This window comes from Entamoeba nuttalli (assembly GCF_000257125.1).
Source record: "Entamoeba nuttalli P19 unplaced genomic scaffold asmbl_7061, whole genome shotgun sequence".
In the NCBI taxonomy this organism is placed as follows: Eukaryota; Evosea; order Mastigamoebida; family Endamoebidae; genus Entamoeba; species Entamoeba nuttalli.
The window spans coordinates 1-19,005 of NW_008578419.1; the positions used below are offsets into that span (position 1 = coordinate 1).

A 19,005-nucleotide genomic window follows, 5' to 3' on the forward strand; every position below is an offset into this window, starting at 1 on the left:
TCCAATAGTAAATAATTGTCTTGACAATACAGCTTCATCAATTTGTTGTGTCATTAATGGGTTTTAATTGATTTGAAAAATATAAGATCGACTTATGAATAATTCACGTTGAAGTTTTTAAATTCCATTTTATTTTTATTTTGTTATTATTATTGTTATTTTGTGTTTTTTTTTTAATTTTTTAATGTTTTTTCAATTTTTATTCAAAGAACTTTAAAAATTTTTGATATCAAAAAATCTGAAAAGGAAGTGAAAAAAGGAACTTAAAATAATTTTATCTTTAAAATAAAAATAACGAATGACTGTAGTTTCTACAAAGGTAGGTGAAATCAAAGCAATTATTATTGGAGAATCATCAGTCGGTAAAACATCATTATTAAATGTTTTAGAAAATGGAAAATTAGTTGGAGATATAAAAGCTACTGTTAGTATTGATTCACACACTAAAGAGGTTCAAGTTGATGGTAAAAGATTTAAACTAAGAATATATGACACAGGTTTGTTTGTATTTTCTTTATGTTAATTTAAACAATAAATATTTATTTATTAGCTGGACAAGAACGATTTAGATCCATGGTATCTTCATATTATCGTGATGTTAATGGTATCATCATTGTATTTGATGTAACAGATAAAAAGACATTTGATCAAGTTCAATATTGGATGGATGAAATTAAAAAGAATACACAAGTATATACATATATTGTTCTTGTAGGAAATAAGTCTGATTTAGATTCAAGTAGAGTTGTTACTACAACTGAAGCTCAAGAAAAAGCACAGTCATATAAAATTCCATATTATGAAACTTCTGCCACTCTTGGTACTAATGTTCAATTATTATTTGATGAATTCTCTAAAAATACTGTTCTAGAGTGTAGTAAAAAAGGAATTCAACTTGATCCATCAGGACGTGCATCTGTTTCTCAAAAACAAGGTAATTCAGATGGAGGATGTTGTTAAAAATAAAACCATTACTTTTTTCTATATTTATTTTTTCAATTCATTTAAATTAAAACTAATTGAAATTTGAAAAAATATTAATAGAATATTAATTGTAACTGAATTTTTTTAATAAAATATTAATCTTAATTAACTTTAAATTGTCTTTTTTTGTTTGCAATACTTTCTAAAAAAAAAGTACTTATTTATTTAATTGAAGTGTTATTTCTCTTTTTTTATCTTTTTTCCTTTTTTTTAATTCTCTTTTATTATTGAAAAATAATTTTATTATTTGAAATTTTATTCTTGAAACTACTTTTAGTTTCTTATGGTTATTTTAAAATGTTAATTCTTTAAATTTGTTTATTCATATAAAAAACAGTTTTTATTTCTCTTTTGGAAATTTTAAAAGATTATTTTATTTTTATTAAATTAATTCTTTCATAATAAAACAATTCTATTATAAAGTTAAATTTTTTGTAACATACTATTCACTTGGTATTGTTGTTTTTTCTCTAACTTTGACAGATAAATAGGGTTAATGAGTTTATTGAAATAACACTAAAATACCATTGCATCTATTTATAGAATGTTAAGTTTGTTAATTTTAATAAATATTTAATATTTTAATTATTTTTGTAGTTTTTGTAATAATTTGGGATTTATCTTTCAAAATATAATTACAATTTTTCCATAATTAACAATATATTTTAATTTTCATTCACTTACTTTATTATGAAAATATTTACCATTATAAGTTGTCTTTTTAAATAGATAGATAAACCTTTTTTTTTGAATATCCATAACTTTTTGCTTTGAATTATTTAAAATGAAAGAGTCATTAAAATATAACATAATATAGTTGTTTATCTGAAAGGATAATAAAGATTCAATAATACTTCAATATTGTTTAGTCATAAAAAATTATTTTTCTCATTAAGAAGATGTTAGTTTAAAACAATATCATTAGTAAATAATATAATTTTTAAATTTAATAGAAATAATCAATGAAATGAATAAAAGAAGTTTTTGTAATCTCAGTGTAAGCATTATTTAGACTTTAATGAACAAATAATAAAACATTAATTTTATAACTTAATTTTTGAATTTCATAATGTCAGTTTTTCCAATAACTGAAAAAGACAAATTAACTAAAAAAATTTAAAATGAATAGTTTATTAATAATTTTATTATTGACATTAGTAAATTCTTTTCAATTTAATTATTTTTCACTTGAACTTCAATTAGTAAACAAATTTCCAATGTCACAGTGTCCATCAAAATATAATGTTAGTATAAGTAAAGTATATGCAGATGTATTAACAAATGTTCCAGAAGAAGAATGGAATTATGAGAAAGTAAATATTAGTTGGGGGTCTCCACAACCATATCAAATAGTATCAAGAATTGGAAGAGGAAAGTATAGTAGTGTCTTTAAAGGAATTATTACCGAAGGGTTATTTCCATGTGCTATTAAATGTCTTAAACCAATTAAAGAAGATAGGTTTAAAAGAGAAATATTAGTGTTACAACGACTAATTAATGGACCAAATATAATTCGTTTATATGATTGTGTAAAAGAAGATATAACAGGGACACCATCATTAGTAATGGAATATATTGAAAACACAAAATTTCAATTCTTTTATAAGAAATTTACACTTCAAGATACTCAATATTATTTATATGAATTACTTAAAGCTTTAAAATATGCACATTCAAAAGGAATTATGCATAGAGACATTAAACCAGATAATATTTGTTATGATTTAAATACAAAAAAATTAAGAATTATTGATTGGGGATTAGCTGAATTTTATCATCCAGGAAAAGAATATAATGTACGAGTTGCGTCAAGATCTTATAAATCACCAGAATTATTATTAAATATGCAACAATATGATTATTCATTAGATATGTGGGGATTTGGATGCATATTAGGTTCATTAATTTTTAAAAAAGAACCAATTTTTGAAGGGAGAGATCTTGATGATCAATTACTTCAAATAGTTCAATTATTTGGAACTAATGAATTATATATTTATATTACTAAATATAACTGTAAAGTAGATTCTTCTCTTCTATTTACTCTTAAAAATTATTCTACGTCTTCATTTTCAAAATTTATTAATGAAAATAATAAAAATTTTTGTACCGTAGAAGCATTAGATTTGTTAGAAAAAGTATTAGTCTTTGATCATCAAAAAAGGCTTTCAGCAGATGAAGCAATGAATCATCCATTTTTTAAATCATTAAGAAATAATTGAATAAAACTATTTATTATTAATATTAAACTATAAATATATTATATTTAGTTTTTATCTCACTGAATAATTTAGTTTTAGTATGAATATCTACAATGCTCAATCAAGAAAAACAGATAATCAAATAAAAGCAAAAGGATTACAAAAAGTTAAATATTATTGCCAAATGTGTCAAAAACAATGTCGTGATGCAAATGGATTTAAATGTCATTGTGAAACTGAAGGTCATAGAAGGATGATGGAATTATATGCTTCTGATCCAATGAAATACCAAAAAGATTTCTCTAATCAATTTCAAAATGGGTTTATTAGAATATTACAAACACAATATAAAAGAAAACAAGTAAATGCAAATATTATTTATAATGAATATATTCAAGACAAAAATCATATTCATATGAATTCTACGCAATGGACTTCTTTATCAGGATTTGTTAGATATTTAGAGACAAAAGGAATTATTGAATTAGAAGAAAAAGATGAAGGACTTTTTATTAAATTAATTGAACCAGAAGATGATAATGACGAACCTTTAAATAATGAAGATGAAAGAGATGAATTAAAAGAAGTACTTGATTCAATAGTAAAACAAAATAAATTGTATGGAATAAATGAACAAAATATAAATGATACAATAGTTAAAGAAAAAAAACCAATATTTAATAAATTTAATAAAAAAGAAAAGAAAATTAGCAAAACAATTGTGTTTGATGATGAAGACTTATTTAAAAAAAGTGCAAATAACCAGAAAAAAAAGAAAACGCCAATTACAAATCCAAACCAAATGGGTTTTCAATAAAAGAATTTTTTATTTAACAATTTTAATGAAAGAAAAAAATTCATTTTGTTTTTTTTAATAGTTTAAAATATAGTAAAAATATAATAAATAAAACCATAAAAAAAGAAACTTAAAAACATAATTAAAAAGAATGGAAATTGATTTATTAAAAACATTAGCAGTAAAAGAAAGTACTAAATATCATATTGAACAAATTAAAAATGAATTTAATAAATATGAAGAAATTGTTAAAGAAGAAAGAAAAAATAATTTTGATATTTATTATAATGATATTAAATCATTAAACGATAATGATTTGGAAAAAAGACTTCAAAAAATTTATGAAGAAAAAAAGAGATGTGTTGAATTAGCTAATTTATCTCAAAAAATTATTCAAAATTATAAAGAAATTATTAATATTCAACAAGAATCAATAGAAAAAATTAAAGTACTCAATTTAAATGAAGGTTCTATTATTCAAAGAATAGAAGAAAATGTAAAAAAACATCATGAAGATTTAATACCGTTTTATCAAAAACATGAAAATTTTACTAAAACACTTCAATCAGTTGATCTTGAACAAATAGATGGAAATGAATTAAAAATTCAATTAAGTAAAAAAGAAGATAAGGTCAATGATAAATATAAAAAGGATAATATTACTAATGAACAAATAGATGAATGGGATGATGTTGATCATTATTATTCTAATTGTCAACCTAAACATCAAGTAATTATTGATATGGAAGATTCTGATAATGGTATTTCATTAAGAGTAAATAATGATTCTTCAATGGAATGGGAAGACAATTTTATTAATGTTACAAATGAAATTTATGAAACACAAACCCATTCATATAAAAATACACTTAGAACAGAAGAAAATGAAAAAAAACCTTTCCCTTCATTAGATAAAAGAATTGATGAATTAAAACAAAAACAACATAAAAAAGAAATTAAACAAAATGAAATGGTTTTAATAGAAAAAATGAGCAGTAAAATATTACAAAAAATAGGATTTAAAGAAATGACAGTAATTTTTGATACTTTATATGATGGTTGGGAAAGAAAATCATTTAATAAACATGTTATGGGAAAGAAAGGTGTGATGGGAGTTATTTTTAATTCATCAAAAAAAGCATTTGGATTTGTCTTTCATTCATTAACAATAGAAGGAAAATGGCTTGATGATGAGAAAATGAAAATTTTTACTATCAACTTAAATAAACCAATTGACCTTCAGTTTTCTATACATGAAATATTTTCTCGTAATTATGATGGAAAAAAAGTTATTTATTTTGCTTCTGAAAAAGAAAGTGATGAAAATTTATTCTTTCAAATAATTGACATACTGTTTATACGTAAAGGAGAGAATGGATTAGGACAACTTCAACTCCAACAAAATATTTCAAAGTATTTCTATGGATTAGATCCAAAAGAGCTATTAGATAAAATATCTTCATCACTTATTGGAACATTTACTCGTATTATATTTTTTGAATTAGACAAACCAATTAATTAAACATTTAGATATTATTTCATTTTGAAATATGTTATTAATACACGAATAAAAATAAGAACCGTCTTAAAACATAGTGATATCAAAACGATTCTTTGTATATTCTTCTTTAAGTTTTGTTAATTCATTAACGTCTTCAATAGTCAATTCACAGTTTGAAACTGTCATATTAGTTTTATGTCCTAACTATATTGTTATTTTTTTTAATACCACATCATTAATGAACAAAAAAAAACAAACAGATGCCTTTTCTGTGGCATCAAAAAACTTTTGAGCATGTGTTCTTACTTGGACTGGAGTCCTTGTTCCAACAAACTTAGAAATTAATTTTACTGGAAGACGTCTAGTAGAAGTACATCCAAGCCAAGTAATTGCTTTAATAAATTTAGTATGTTCTTCAGTTGACCAATAACGTCGTGACTGTAACATACTCTGAACAGGTTTTTCATTTGATTGTTCACTTGGACTACTATCAACTAGCACTGAATCAAAACTAGTAATCTGGTTTGTGTTTAATGTATTACATGAAAAACTCATAAGTTGTTGTTTGAGCATTTCATTCATCATTTCTAGATTATATATTTGTTGTGCTTGATCAATGAATGTAGAGTATATTTGATTTTTATATTCATTAGAATTTACTTCTTCAAATGACATATATCTAATGATTGAATTTGATAATGTTTTGAGTTGAGATCTTAATCATCTATTGTCACTTCTTTGACTTGACTTTTCTTTTTCAAAACGATTCTATTTTTGGTTTTTCCTTCTTTAAACTATTTTAGGAAGTAGTTATATATCTAAAACGATTCCTTTTCTCTCAGACAAAGTCAATTATTATATTGAACTATACATTTCTATTATTTTGTCTTTTATTTTTGACCCTTCAATACCTAAATTTGACCCTTCAACCAAAATTGATAACTCATTCTTACACATCAGATTTAACATTTTTATTGTTATGTTTTGAACTGGATATTTGAGTCTAAGATTATGAACGTCAATACAACTACTTTCTTTTTTTTCACTAATCAAATAATCATTAAATCTTTTAATACCAGTTTCAAGGTCAGCAAACATTAATGAGTCTTTTTGTAGTCTATTTAAATTTTCAAAAATAATTTTACATCTTAACTCTGGCGTTCCATCTAATGTCCAAACAATTATTCCAAATAATTGAAGATGTTTCATTTCATTTCGAGTCCCACCAAAGAGTTTGTACAATTTTTGGCAGTCATAAAACTTTTTTTCAAGAGACTCACATGATTTTGCTCCAAAGTTATTACATTGTTTAACAATATTTTCACTTTCGTATTGAGAAATAGATAAAATATTTCCAACACCTTTGACCAACAACTCGATTGAAGATTGGATTTTAAAATGGAGAGAAAAAGACTGGTTTATTTTGATTTTTTCAAGCTCTTGCTTATGAAATGATATATAATTTGGGATTTGATAAGTTGACATAATCTCAGTAACTTTTCCAAAACGATAGACTGTGAATGGGTAATATTTAATTGCTTCAGGATCATCAAATTCAACTGTCCTTTCCAGTAAACCATAACATAATGATACTAGTCCACATCTTCCTTTAAGTAAAATTAAATGAATAGTTTCAATAGTTGTGTACAATGGAAAGTCTGATGCCATACAACCTAATAACCATCTCCAAACTACTGAAGACATAACATTAATAATTGAAATTGATGGGTGTTGAAAAGTAATTAATTTGTTAATTAATTCTACATCAGCTTGAATACCAATCATGTTGTCAGTAAAATAATCGTCTAATATTTTTATCAATTCTATTAATACACCATATGTCATTGATTCATCATTACTTACAAAAAGTAACGAAGCAGCAAGATGAAGTAATTGAGGGAGATAATTTCCATAACTAGCTTCTATAGACTTTAAAATATGAATTAATTTAGTTGTCATTTCTTGTTTATTATGTGAGTTTCTAACAATTGTCCTTTGTGCATCTTTTAAAATATCTTCTTGATGAGTTATATTAATCTCAGGTAATTCTTTAGAATAGTTTTTAAGAAAACTTAAGTCAGGGGATGTAGGCAAATGTTTATTATATTTATGTACTTCAGTTCTTGTTGTTAAAACTTCTCCATGTGGTGTAGTAGCAGGAAATGGGTATGGTGTTCTATATAATCTATTTCTTCTTCTTTGATTCATTTCTATTAACTTCCTACTTGTTTTATTTTTTAGTTCTCAATAATGATATAAAATGTTTTATATAACATTATATATAAATATTTAATATTAATATATTTAAACTATATAAAACAAAAAAGAACCCTAAAAAAGAAAGAACTAACCCTAAAAAAGAGCAATGTCTTCAGCAGTAAAAGCCACAGGAAAGACTCAAAAGAAACATACTGAAGCTCTTAAGAGTGTTCAAGTTTTTGGAAAGAAAAAGACAGCTATTGCAGTATGCCTTTGCAAAGAAGGAAAAGGTATGATTAGAGTTAATGGTGTTCCACTTGATCTTATCAACCCACCAGTATTAAGAATTAAAGTTTTTGAACCATTATTCATTGTTGGTAAAGAAAACTATGCTAAATTAGACCTTAAAATCAGAGTCACTGGTGGTGGACAAGTTGCTCAAGCTTATGCTATTAGACAAGCTATTGCTAAAGCCCTTATTGCTTATAACCAAAAGTTTGTTGATGAAACTACAAAGAATGAACTTAAAGCTAAATTCCTTGAATATGATAGAACTCTCCTTGTTGCTGATCCAAGAAGATGTGAAGCTAAGAAATTTGGAGGACCAGGAGCTCGTGCTAAATACCAAAAATCATACAGATGAGCATTTTCAAATTAAGTGTGGTGGTTAATGTTGTTATTTTTTTGTTTTTATAAATGTTTGTTTTTATAAAAATATATTGTTAAATAAAACACAAAAATTTAAAAAAAACTAAAATTATATAAATGAAATGGAATTAATTTTAAATAATATTATATAATGTTGAAGGAAAATTTGTTTTAATCAATACTTTTACTTAACGAAGAAACATCACGTTCTTCATATAATTCAAGAAGTTTAGAAACAACTTCACAAAATGACTTATAATTTTTTTGTTTTTGAATTTGTTTTAGTTGATTAAATACTTCAAGTGAAACTCGAATTTTAGGATATTTTTGTTCAGATTTCTTTAATATATTGTCAAGAGCTTTTGGTTTTTTATTATCAGCAATTTCTTTTTCTCTTTTAATTGGAGAAATAGGATGAATTTCTATATTTTCCAACAATTCTCTTGTTAATAATAATTGTTCATTATTTTGAATTAATTCATTAGGTTTATTTATTAATGGATAATCAACAAATGGATGATGAGGATAATCGATCATATTTTATTATTATTTAGTCAAAGTTCTCATTATAAAGAGACTAAATAAAGAGGAATTTCTTAATCTTAACTCCAGTTATAAACTATATTTATTAGTTTTTTATTATTTCTTTTGTTTGTATTAATTTCATATAAAAGAGCCAAACAGACAAAAACTATTTTCATGTTTTAAAAATAGTAAAGAAGAGAGACTTCTCTTGAATTTTTTCATTTTTGATGTTATTCAACTTTCATTTATATTTTAATTTCTTTTTTTCTTTTTTATACAAATTTAGTATCTTCTAAAATCTTTAATTAATATGAATTAAAAATTTAATAAAATTATTATAATGTTGTTTCTTCTTTTATTCTCTTTTTTTATAATTTTTAATATCTTTAAAAAAACTTTTTTATTTTTAGGTTTGTTAATTCAATTAAATCAATCCTTGCTTTTGTAATAATAAATAATCTTTCTTTAAAATAATATTTCCTTCAGCATCTTCAAATTCTTCATCATTTGCAACATCAAATTCTGCTTCTTTTTTCATTACATCTAATTTATGAGCAAGTGCTAATGCATCTTTAATTCTACAAATATCAAAAAATTCTACAGAATTAGCTATACCAAGACATTTAAGTCCTCTTACGTGTTGGGCTTCTTGAAAATGTTTTTCATATTCTTTTCTTCCAAAATAACTTTTATTTCCACAAATTTCACATTTAAATTCTGTTCCAAGTCCATGAAGTTTATATAACCAAAATGGAATTGGTCTTCCATCATCTCCAATTGGGTAGTTATCTATTCCTTTTCTTATTTCTTCATTATTTTCTAAATCTTCTTCATTTATTTCAATTTCATCCATAATATTTCCTTTAGCTATTTCATCTAATTCTTTTACTGTTCTTCCCATTTTTAAGTTTAAATTTTCTATTGTTGATTGAACAACTTTTTTCATTTCTTCATTTGTCATTAATTCTTTTATTAATAACATTGTTTCATTAATACTTCTTTCTTCACTTTTTTTTACCATTTGAAAATGTTTTTTACTTTTGAAATGAGATTCTACAACTGTTTCTTTTGAAAACTTTTTATCACAATACACACAAAAACAATTCTTTTTTAATACCTCTTCTTTATAATTCATGTCATTAATTTGCTCATCACTAAATTGTTTTTTAGTAATACTAATATTCATATTTATGTCAAATAATGGTTGACTTCTTTCAATAAAACTAATAAGATATTTTAAAATATTATTTACATAATTCTTCCATTTATTACATGAACAATGATATCTTCTTTTCTGATTTTGCGGTGATTCCCATTCCCAAAACTCTCTAATATAATCAATATATTTCCAGTCGTCTTGACTAATGTCTTCAACTAAATTTATCATTTCATTAAATATCACAATTAAATCAATACATTTTCCATTCATTTCTTCACCAGAAAATGGTATTGTAATTTCATAAATATCATCACTTGGTCCAACACTTTCAATAAATGAAACTGGTTTTCCTTTAAATTCATTTTTTATTTGTTCAATTCCTTGGTAAAATAATTTTAAAAGGTCAGCAGTATTTCCATTCCCACTTATCATTTGTAACTCTTCTTCTTTCTTCCCATTTTTATCTTCATATAAACTAATTAATTCTCCCGTTCTTTGATTAATTTCGTGATTGAGTTTCATAATTATATGTTCATTCTTGATTTTATCTTCTTGAAGAACTGGTTGGTTCTTAATTCTTCTAACTATCTCATCTTCAAAAAGCTCAATTTCTTCATGTAATTGTCGTGTCCTTTCCAATAAACTCATGACAAGTGAATTATGATTCATAGTTTTCTTTTTAATTATTTCATTATTTTTGTTATTTAAAACAAATAACAATTTTTAATTTCTTTTAACTTTTTTTTCAACACATTAAATTTATTAAAGAGTTTTAAGATGATTAAAGAACAAAAAATTGAAATTAAAAAAACTTAAAAAATAATAAAAAAAGAACTATAAAAAAATAAAAGGATGATTGGACTTCTTCTTTTTATAACATTTACAAGTACAAATGCTTACAGATTTATAGTACCAAATAGAGCACAGGAATGTGTATATTCTGAGATTAAAGACATTGAAAAAGTTATTGTTGAAATAGGAGTTATTTCAGGAGGTAATAAAGATATTGCATTTACAGTTACAGATCCATCTGGTTCTAATATATATTCAATTGTTTATGAGGAAGGTAAATACAATAATTATATTTATGTCAATACTAAAACACCAGGTGTTTATTCATTCTGTTTTGATAATACAATGAGTCTTTATACTTCTAAATTAGTTGAATTCAAATTACAACTTGAACAAATTCAACCAGCAACAGAACAAGAAGTGAAGTCAATTAAAACTAAACTTCAACAAGTCTCAACATATTTAAATGATGCTAAAAATGATCAACGAAGATTAAGAATTCGAGAAAATCGTAATAGGCAAAGTTTGTTTTTTAATCACTTTTCAATGATTGAATCATATCAATTAATTTTCTTTTAGCTGGTGATGCTACTAATTTAAGAACCACTATTCTTTTCTTAATTGGTTGTTTCGTAATTATGGCAATGGGATGTTTCCAAGTTTGGTATATTAAGAGACAATTCAAGAGAGGTAGATAAATTACTTTTGAATTTCTTCATCATTTTTGTTTTTTATAACACTTTTAATTTATTTTTTTTTGTTATTTATTAAGTAAAAGAAATAAACTAAAAGTTATAATAAAATAATTAGAAAAAATAATAAAAGGAAAGAAAAGAAAGATGGAACCCTTAAAAAAGAAACTGGAAAAATAAAATAACCCTTGTGGCAATAGAAATGGCAGCCAAGAAGTCTGATGTTATGAGAAAGATTAAGATCGATAAACTTGTCCTTAATATTTCAGTTGGTGAGTCTGGAGATAGATTAACTCGTGCTGCTAAAGTCCTTGAAACTTTAACTGGACAAACCCCAGTTCTTTCTGAAGCCAGATACACTGTCCGTGCTTTCTCTATTAGAAGAAACGATCAAATTGCATGCCATGTTACAGTTAGAGGAGCTAAGGCTGCAGAAATCCTTGAAAAGGGATTGAAAGTCAAGGAATTTGAACTTAAAGCCAACAATTTCTCAGCCACTGGTAATTTTGGATTTGGTATTGAAGAACATATTGACCTTGGATTAAAATATGATCCACAAGTTGGAATTTATGGTATGGATTTCTTTGTTGTTCTTGCCAGACCAGGATTTAGAGTTTCTAGAAGAAAGAGAATGCAAGACAAAATTGGTAGAGATCATCTCTTGACTAAAGAAGATGCTATTAACTGGTTCAAAGAAACTTATGAAGGAATCGTTCTTAACAAATAATTGATTTGCACGGTACTTCGTTAGAATAAATAAAAATATTTGTTATTTTTTTAATATTTAAAACCAAAATATAATTAATAAAAAAGGAAATAAAAAAAGAAATCAATCAAATCAAATTCAATTAATTGGTTTTACGAATTAACAAGTAAACTTGATCTTTCATATTATATGCAGAAAGTTTTTCTGGTTTACCATAAAGCATTAGTAATAAACCACCAAAAGAAGCGATAACAGATAAATTGTCATCATTTTTATTTTCAACGAATTTGAATACCATCCCACTCATTACATAGTCAAAGTCATCCATTTTAGTATTTTTACCAAAATTATCAGAATAACCTTGATGAATATCCATTGGACTTCCATCACGATTTAATGTTTTTGTTAAATCAAGTTTAATACGGTCATGTCTATTTATGACTTTTATTTCTTATTTAAATGTAAGAATATATATGTTTGAAATAACAAACTCTTCTAATGGAAATAAATCAGTATTTATATCAACAAATACAGTTAAATCTTCACCTTCTAATTTAAATCGTGAAACTCCTTCAAATATCTTTCCACCAATATCTTTTGCAATTACTTTGAATGTTCCACTTACTTCAACCATCTGTCTTTATTCATCTTTTTTCTCTTTTTCAAAACCCTTTTTTTATTTTTATTTTATTTTTCTATTTTTTTTTTCTTTAAATGAATGATTCTTTAATTTTTATTGATACAAGTAAATGTCTTTCAGGTATTTATTTTAACTTTGCTCTCATTATAAAAGAAGTGCTAATAACGTACTCAATTTTTAAGTGATATAGAGTTGATACGAGGTATAAAGTATATTGGATATATTAGGTTAATAAGGGATAGGTTTAACTTTAAAATTGAATTAATAAGAAATTATAAATGAATTTATAAGGATCTAAGTTCTAGTATTATCATTTTTATTACAATGGATATAGATATATTAATTGCAATGTCAACAGATGATTCAACTAGGTTACGTTTAGAACAAATTAGAGAACAATACAACTCTATTGTTCCTATAGTAAATAATGAGTATGTTTCTTTTTGTACTAATGTTTTTACTGATTCAATCGATTCAGAAACACCTGACCAAATGAATCATCACTTAAGTGATATTTCATTTTTAAGAAGAAAAAAACAAGAGAGTGTCGCAGCTATTTCTAAGTTATTAGACCGTTTTGGTAGCTTTAATGAAATGAAAGTAAATGACACAGAACAGCTAAAAGTTCTTGATGATATGGAACGAAGGATTAGAGATCGACTTAATAATCCTATTACTAGAGGGTATCAACCTAATCCTTATGAACAACAAAATCCTTCTTCATATCCTTCTGTATATCCTCAAGACATATATCAACAAGGAACATATACAGCACAAGATAATGTTTATGAATCAAAACCAATTAAACGATATGATGAAATAGGAGAATATCAACCTCGTCATATAAAAATGGCAAAAACAGTTGATAGTGAGAGACCAATAACAGACCCATTAGTAAATAATGCTATGTCAAAGATTTTTAAACGAGTAAAAAAGTCTACAGTCAAATGTATATTTGATTCTGATGTAGATGGATGGGATCGTGTTGCTTTTACTGATATTATATCAGGTTTTTCTAGTGTTATGATTATAGTTTCACCTGTAGATGATAGAGTTTTTGGGTGTTATATTGATACAGAAATTCATCCACATGGATGGAACGGTGGAGAATGTAGCTTTTTATGTGCATTACATGGAAATGACTTCTTTTGGGTTCATGGATATAATAAAGGAGTTCCTAAAGATGTTGATCTTTTAAAAATTGGTGAACCAAATGAAGATGTTTTCTTTTATTTTACTAAGTATATTTCTTTCCAAGCCAATAAAGGATTGAAAAAAAGTCATTTTGATGCAAAAATTTTAGAAATTGTACAACCTAAACCAGGAACATTTATTGGTGATGGTATTACCAAATATTTTGAGTTACGAAAGTTCATTGTTTTACATTTCTCTTGATTGAATTTTCATTTCTTTCATTTTGGGCTTTTTTCTCTTAATTTTTTTTTTTTTTGTTTCTTTTTTAATAACTTTTTTTATTTTTGATTCAATTATTTTTTAACTATAAGATGGAATTGTATCTTCTTTAATTACAAATACCAGTAAACTAAAGTGGTAAGATATTAGTTATACTTTTTAATTCTTTTATTCTTTATTTGATATGTTATTTTTTAGATACAATAACAAAGATATTTCTGATTTATTATGTAATTGAAGTATAATACGATATGTATGAGTATCATTTATTTGTTTTTAGTACAAATGTTTTGTTAATACATAACAATGTATGGGAATATTCATACAATATCCTTTTGTTAAAGAGCATGTTGTCAATAAGTTTAATTTAAAAGATTTTTTGATGACAATAATAAACCTTACTATTTGATGATTTATTAGGTATAGTATTAGAATGTTTTTTCGTGGATATTGATGGTTTAGTTATATGTTTGTTTTTATCCTTATTTCTCTGGGGTTATGAGAGTTTTTTATAAATTTTTGTTTCTTAAGATATTGAGATAAATTATTTATTTAATAACACATTGTTAATTGAATAAGAATATTTCAAGATTGTTTTGATTAATTATTTTACTTTGTAAAAGTGTTTTAGTTTATTTAATAATTTTTGTAACGTTATGTACATATTCGTTTAACATTAATTACTTAATAACAGTTGAAATTTGCTTTTAGAGGTTTGTATATTTGATTAACTTATTTATTATCTTAGTGAAATAATATTTGGTATAATAACAATAAAAAATTAATACAAACTACTTTTAATGTTTGTTCTAAGAAGTATCTTTGCTTTGCTCTTTTTTTAATTTGTTTCATTTTACTTAATCAATTCATTAAGTTTAATATTTGTTTAGTCAATGAATTGTATATTCAAAGTAATTAATGAATGTTTTAATTTATTTTTTATTAATACTACACTACTTCAATAAGATTTTTATATTTTCAGTATTGCTTAATATTCTATATGTTTGAAGTTTATCATAAAGATAGATTAACATTATTTATACTATTTAATAAATTGTTTCATTAATTGTTTTATTTTATATAATATGGTAATAGACATAATCAGTTAGAGTGTTCTAACAAAAATATTAGAAATTTCCAGCTCCTCTCTTGTTCGCATTTTCTCTTGCAGCATCATAATAGTTTACTCCATTCTTTTCAAAATATTCTTTAAGGAATTTTTTTGTAACCAAATACCCTGCTGTTTTAAATAAATAAATACAGTCATCAATATCAATAGCATTATACATTAAAATATCCTCATAAATAGGTTGGTTCTTAAACCATTCTGTGATTTCTCGTTCTTCTTTGAAGCGTTTCCATTTCTTTCCATACTTCTTCTTTGGTTTTGTTTCTTCTTTTTGTTTTCCATAATCATTGTTAATAGGACTTTCATTAACACCTTTTAGTGGTGTATTAAGTTGTGTAATATGAGTGACTTCATTTTTTGTTTTATTTTTCTGTTCGTTTACATTAAATGAAGATGTTTTTGAAATTGGTTGTGATGGAATAGGACTGAGAAATGACTCTATTTCCAACTGTCTAAGTCTTCTTTCCTTTTCATTGATTAGTGAAGCTAACTCTTTATCAAACCATTCAAGTATTTCTAATTTTCTTTTGAGAAAGTCAGACTCGCTTGATTTATTTACATTTTCTAATGTAATAATACATTCAGGTTGGACATCTTTTTTTTCTAAATGATTTATAATTCTTTGAGATATTACTGGTTGTTGTTCTTCGTCTTCATCAAACTTATTAATATAAACATCTTGAGATAAAAAATCATTTTTTGGATGATTAAAGATTGAGTGAAGCAGAAAAGATGATTTATTGTCAAATGTTTGAGAAGCCAACCTTTGGGTATTTTCTTTTTCTATAATAGATAACTCTTCTCTACAATATCGCTGAGAACGTGCTTCTATTTCAATAAAGTCATGAACCTCTTCAAGTTGGTTATTGTTTTTATTATAATATGTTTTTATTCCATCATCACAAATAGTAGTTCTCTGACTAAATGGAATTTCCTCTTCTTCTAGATACGTACTTTTTTCTTCAGTTATGACAACATTTTTTTGTTCATCAGTATTAACACTTTCCTTTTTGTCAAGTGACTGAATTGCTTCTTGTTCACCGTCTTGTATTCCAGTGACTTGTTTCATTTCATCGATTCCATAAAATGTTTTGCCTTTTCTGATATTTGATATTAAAGGAATATCAACTAAAAGACATGTTGAATTTTCTCCTAACACTATTTCTTCTTTTTTACTTGTTTCAGGTATTTCAGTATCACCAAAGAGTTTGATTCCTTCTAACTTTCTCCTCTCTGGGTCTATAGAACCAACACAAACGACTTCTGGAGTTTTAGGATGGCCAAATACAGGGTGGTTGAGAACAGCAGATATCCATTCTTGGTCACTCACATCATCATGTATTTCTATTTCATTGTCATCAATTATTTCAATTTCTTCAATGGCTTGTGTTTTTCTTTCATTCATAACATTTTAATTCTAAGTTTTTGTTTTAGTAAAAATAATAGCCAATTATGTTATATATTACTATTTACTAAAATGATTTATTGTATTTCTAAATCTCAAATTTATATTTTATGAGATAATTGTTAATATTTTTCAATCACAAAGTTGTTACTCTATAAAATATGTTCATAACACAATGATATTGTTTAACTTAGTTCCTTTGTTCACTCATTTTTTGTCAATAATAACTATTTGAATATTTGATACAGCAAAAATTTTAAAATGAATATAATAACTCATTATTTATAATGATTGTGAACATTAATTATTAATTTATATTATCTTAATTTGTTTCTATCTTAATTCTTTTATTATATAAAAGAGTTTTTATTTATGTTTAATTATAATTTTAACTTCATTTAACATTAATTATAATAAGGTTTTTAGAAAGATACATAAGATCAATAGTATTTTAACTATGTTCTATATTCAAATTGTCTGTGTTATGACTATATAAGTAGTAAATAAAAGAATCAAATAAACTTATTAATTTAAAATAATTTGTAACTATGACTTTATTGATGACACTTAAAGTATAATGAAAATCATAAAGTTTGTATTTTTTAACAATATTCTTTTTTATGACATATTTTTAATTACTTTTATTTCTTATTATCAACCCATAAGAATATATTAATTATCTCAATAAAGGATAAAACAGTATTAAAGATTCTAACTATTAAATAATAAGACTTTTATTTATAAAAATAAAACAACTCAATTAGAAATCAATCATCTTCCTCACTCTCATTATCTTCTTCTTCAGTGTCATCATGCTCACTACCTGTTTCATTTTTATTTTCATTATTACTTTCATCTTCTTCATAATCACTATCATCATCAAAGCTATCCCAATCTTCATCTTTTTCTTTTACTTGGAATTGTTTTAGTAATTCCTGTTGGTCACAATCAGGATTCTTTTCAAGTTGTCTAAAGAATGATTGTTTTTGCCTAAGACTTAACCTTTCAATTTGTACTTGTAACTCTTGATCTTCTTGACTCTCTTGTTTATCAACTTTAAAGCCACTAAAGATAAAATGAGTATTTGATATTTTATTTTAAAATAAAAAACAAACTTAACTATTTGTTTCTTTTCTCTGCACTTTGCACATATCCCTTCTTTAATAGCACATTCTTGACAAACTGTATGATAGGCATAACGTATATTTTTTTGTTTACAAATTAAACAAACACCAGGTACTTTTAGTGGCTTATATTTGTGAAACTTCTTTTTCCATTCAATTGTGTCATGACATTTTTGACATAACCCCTCATTAGGTAATGCTTTAATTTTTTTATAAACTGTACACCCTTTATAATCTTTAAATGCAGTTATATTTTGATGTTTTTGACCAAGTTTTTTGGTGTTTCCACGGCGAGTTGACATATTATAATACTTTATTTTAACCCTTTTTTGTTTTTTGTTTTTATTTTTCTCAACTTTAATTTTAGTTTATTGTTAATGTCAACTCAGCCTATCAAAGAATTAATTTCTTTATTATCTGATTTTTCAAAGTTTGGTATTTATTTAATAAATTTAATCTTGAATAATACTAATATCATCTTTAGAAAAATTAGTGATGATCTTGTTAGTTGGAATGGCACAAATCTTATAACAATAATTGAGTCATTATCTCCATCACTCATAGAAGAATTTAAACAATTGGAATTATCTAATGATGCAAATACTCAAATACAAATGGTTTATTTCTCTTTAATTATTTTTTTAATTATCTCTTATGTTATCCTTTCAACACTTGCTAACAATTTCAGATTATTCCGGAGTTGAAAACAGTTTATTCTCAATTCTTATTAACTAGTTATCAAGACACTGAAACTTATAAAACTGTACATCAACAATTATCTCTAATTATTCAAAGAATAGTTGGTATATTAGATGATAATATTGCATTGATTGATGGGTCTTTGTCTGAACTTAAACCTGTTTCCATACAACAAAAAATTGTTGATTTGACCCTTTTAGAATTAGAGACTTTATAACTGATGTTTAATTCTCAAGTTACTTCATTTTCAATGTAATTCAATTGATAATTTTCAATTTTTATTTCCTGTATAAAAATAAAGGAGGATATTTATTTATGTATTTACGTTTTTTATTTTTAATTATTGATATAATAATTTTATGAAGATCGAAGGTGGCACGTCTGAAACACCA

General features: G+C 24.6%; 15 protein-coding genes across 15 annotated transcripts; 8 read left to right on the top strand and 7 right to left on the bottom strand.

Moving 5' to 3' along the window:
- Positions 1-298: 298 nt before the first annotated feature.
- ENU1_164400 (Rab family GTPase) lies at positions 299-960 on the top strand (the record flags this gene model as incomplete). Its single annotated transcript, XM_008860944.1, has 2 exons — positions 299-497; positions 551-960. 2 exons carry the CDS (start codon positions 299-301, stop codon positions 958-960), a joined length of 609 nt encoding a protein of 202 aa, XP_008859166.1.
- A 1,145-nt stretch (positions 961-2,105) lies between these two features.
- ENU1_164410 (protein kinase domain containing protein) lies at positions 2,106-3,206 on the top strand (the record flags this gene model as incomplete). Its single annotated transcript, XM_008860945.1, has 1 exon — positions 2,106-3,206. One exon carries the CDS (start codon positions 2,106-2,108, stop codon positions 3,204-3,206), a length of 1,101 nt encoding a protein of 366 aa, XP_008859167.1.
- Positions 3,207-3,285: 79 nt separating this feature from the next.
- Positions 3,286-4,002, top strand: ENU1_164420 (hypothetical protein; the record flags this gene model as incomplete). The annotated part of the gene is made up of 1 exon (XM_008860946.1): positions 3,286-4,002. The coding sequence occupies one exon, from the start codon at positions 3,286-3,288 to the stop codon at positions 4,000-4,002; it is 717 nt and encodes a 238-aa protein (XP_008859168.1).
- A 130-nt stretch (positions 4,003-4,132) lies between these two features.
- On the top strand, positions 4,133-5,503 carry ENU1_164430 (hypothetical protein; the record flags this gene model as incomplete). The annotated part of the gene is made up of 1 exon (XM_008860947.1): positions 4,133-5,503. One exon carries the CDS (start codon positions 4,133-4,135, stop codon positions 5,501-5,503), a length of 1,371 nt encoding a protein of 456 aa, XP_008859169.1.
- Positions 5,504-5,566: 63 nt separating this feature from the next.
- Positions 5,567-6,157, bottom strand: ENU1_164440 (Myb family DNA-binding protein, SHAQKYF family protein; the record flags this gene model as incomplete). Its single annotated transcript, XM_008860948.1, has 2 exons — positions 5,567-5,686; positions 5,741-6,157. The coding sequence occupies 2 exons, from the start codon at positions 6,155-6,157 to the stop codon at positions 5,567-5,569; spliced, it is 537 nt and encodes a 178-aa protein (XP_008859170.1).
- A 180-nt stretch (positions 6,158-6,337) lies between these two features.
- On the bottom strand, positions 6,338-7,690 carry ENU1_164450 (hypothetical protein; the record flags this gene model as incomplete). The annotated part of the gene is made up of 1 exon (XM_008860949.1): positions 6,338-7,690. One exon carries the CDS (start codon positions 7,688-7,690, stop codon positions 6,338-6,340), a length of 1,353 nt encoding a protein of 450 aa, XP_008859171.1.
- Positions 7,691-7,847: 157 nt separating this feature from the next.
- Positions 7,848-8,324, top strand: ENU1_164460 (ribosomal protein S9 protein; the record flags this gene model as incomplete). The annotated part of the gene is made up of 1 exon (XM_008860950.1): positions 7,848-8,324. One exon carries the CDS (start codon positions 7,848-7,850, stop codon positions 8,322-8,324), a length of 477 nt encoding a protein of 158 aa, XP_008859172.1.
- A 176-nt stretch (positions 8,325-8,500) lies between these two features.
- On the bottom strand, positions 8,501-8,866 carry ENU1_164470 (hypothetical protein; the record flags this gene model as incomplete). The annotated part of the gene is made up of 1 exon (XM_008860951.1): positions 8,501-8,866. One exon carries the CDS (start codon positions 8,864-8,866, stop codon positions 8,501-8,503), a length of 366 nt encoding a protein of 121 aa, XP_008859173.1.
- A 412-nt stretch (positions 8,867-9,278) lies between these two features.
- Positions 9,279-10,682, bottom strand: ENU1_164480 (splicing factor 3A subunit 3, putative; the record flags this gene model as incomplete). The annotated part of the gene is made up of 1 exon (XM_008860952.1): positions 9,279-10,682. The coding sequence occupies one exon, from the start codon at positions 10,680-10,682 to the stop codon at positions 9,279-9,281; it is 1,404 nt and encodes a 467-aa protein (XP_008859174.1).
- Positions 10,683-10,865: 183 nt separating this feature from the next.
- Positions 10,866-11,503, top strand: ENU1_164490 (emp24/gp25L/p24 family protein; the record flags this gene model as incomplete). Its single annotated transcript, XM_008860953.1, has 2 exons — positions 10,866-11,328; positions 11,385-11,503. The coding sequence occupies 2 exons, from the start codon at positions 10,866-10,868 to the stop codon at positions 11,501-11,503; spliced, it is 582 nt and encodes a 193-aa protein (XP_008859175.1).
- Positions 11,504-11,699: 196 nt separating this feature from the next.
- ENU1_164500 (ribosomal L5P family C-terminus domain containing protein) lies at positions 11,700-12,224 on the top strand (the record flags this gene model as incomplete). Its single annotated transcript, XM_008860954.1, has 1 exon — positions 11,700-12,224. The coding sequence occupies one exon, from the start codon at positions 11,700-11,702 to the stop codon at positions 12,222-12,224; it is 525 nt and encodes a 174-aa protein (XP_008859176.1).
- A 121-nt stretch (positions 12,225-12,345) lies between these two features.
- ENU1_164510 (RNA polymerase subunit Rpb8, putative) lies at positions 12,346-12,837 on the bottom strand (the record flags this gene model as incomplete). The annotated part of the gene is made up of 2 exons (XM_008860955.1): positions 12,346-12,634; positions 12,695-12,837. The coding sequence occupies 2 exons, from the start codon at positions 12,835-12,837 to the stop codon at positions 12,346-12,348; spliced, it is 432 nt and encodes a 143-aa protein (XP_008859177.1).
- Positions 12,838-13,167: 330 nt separating this feature from the next.
- ENU1_164520 (hypothetical protein) lies at positions 13,168-14,238 on the top strand (the record flags this gene model as incomplete). The annotated part of the gene is made up of 1 exon (XM_008860956.1): positions 13,168-14,238. One exon carries the CDS (start codon positions 13,168-13,170, stop codon positions 14,236-14,238), a length of 1,071 nt encoding a protein of 356 aa, XP_008859178.1.
- A 1,145-nt stretch (positions 14,239-15,383) lies between these two features.
- Positions 15,384-16,790, bottom strand: ENU1_164530 (hypothetical protein; the record flags this gene model as incomplete). The annotated part of the gene is made up of 1 exon (XM_008860957.1): positions 15,384-16,790. The coding sequence occupies one exon, from the start codon at positions 16,788-16,790 to the stop codon at positions 15,384-15,386; it is 1,407 nt and encodes a 468-aa protein (XP_008859179.1).
- Positions 16,791-17,557: 767 nt separating this feature from the next.
- Positions 17,558-18,216, bottom strand: ENU1_164540 (hypothetical protein; the record flags this gene model as incomplete). The annotated part of the gene is made up of 2 exons (XM_008860958.1): positions 17,558-17,855; positions 17,906-18,216. The coding sequence occupies 2 exons, from the start codon at positions 18,214-18,216 to the stop codon at positions 17,558-17,560; spliced, it is 609 nt and encodes a 202-aa protein (XP_008859180.1).
- Positions 18,217-19,005: the final 789 nt, after the last annotated feature.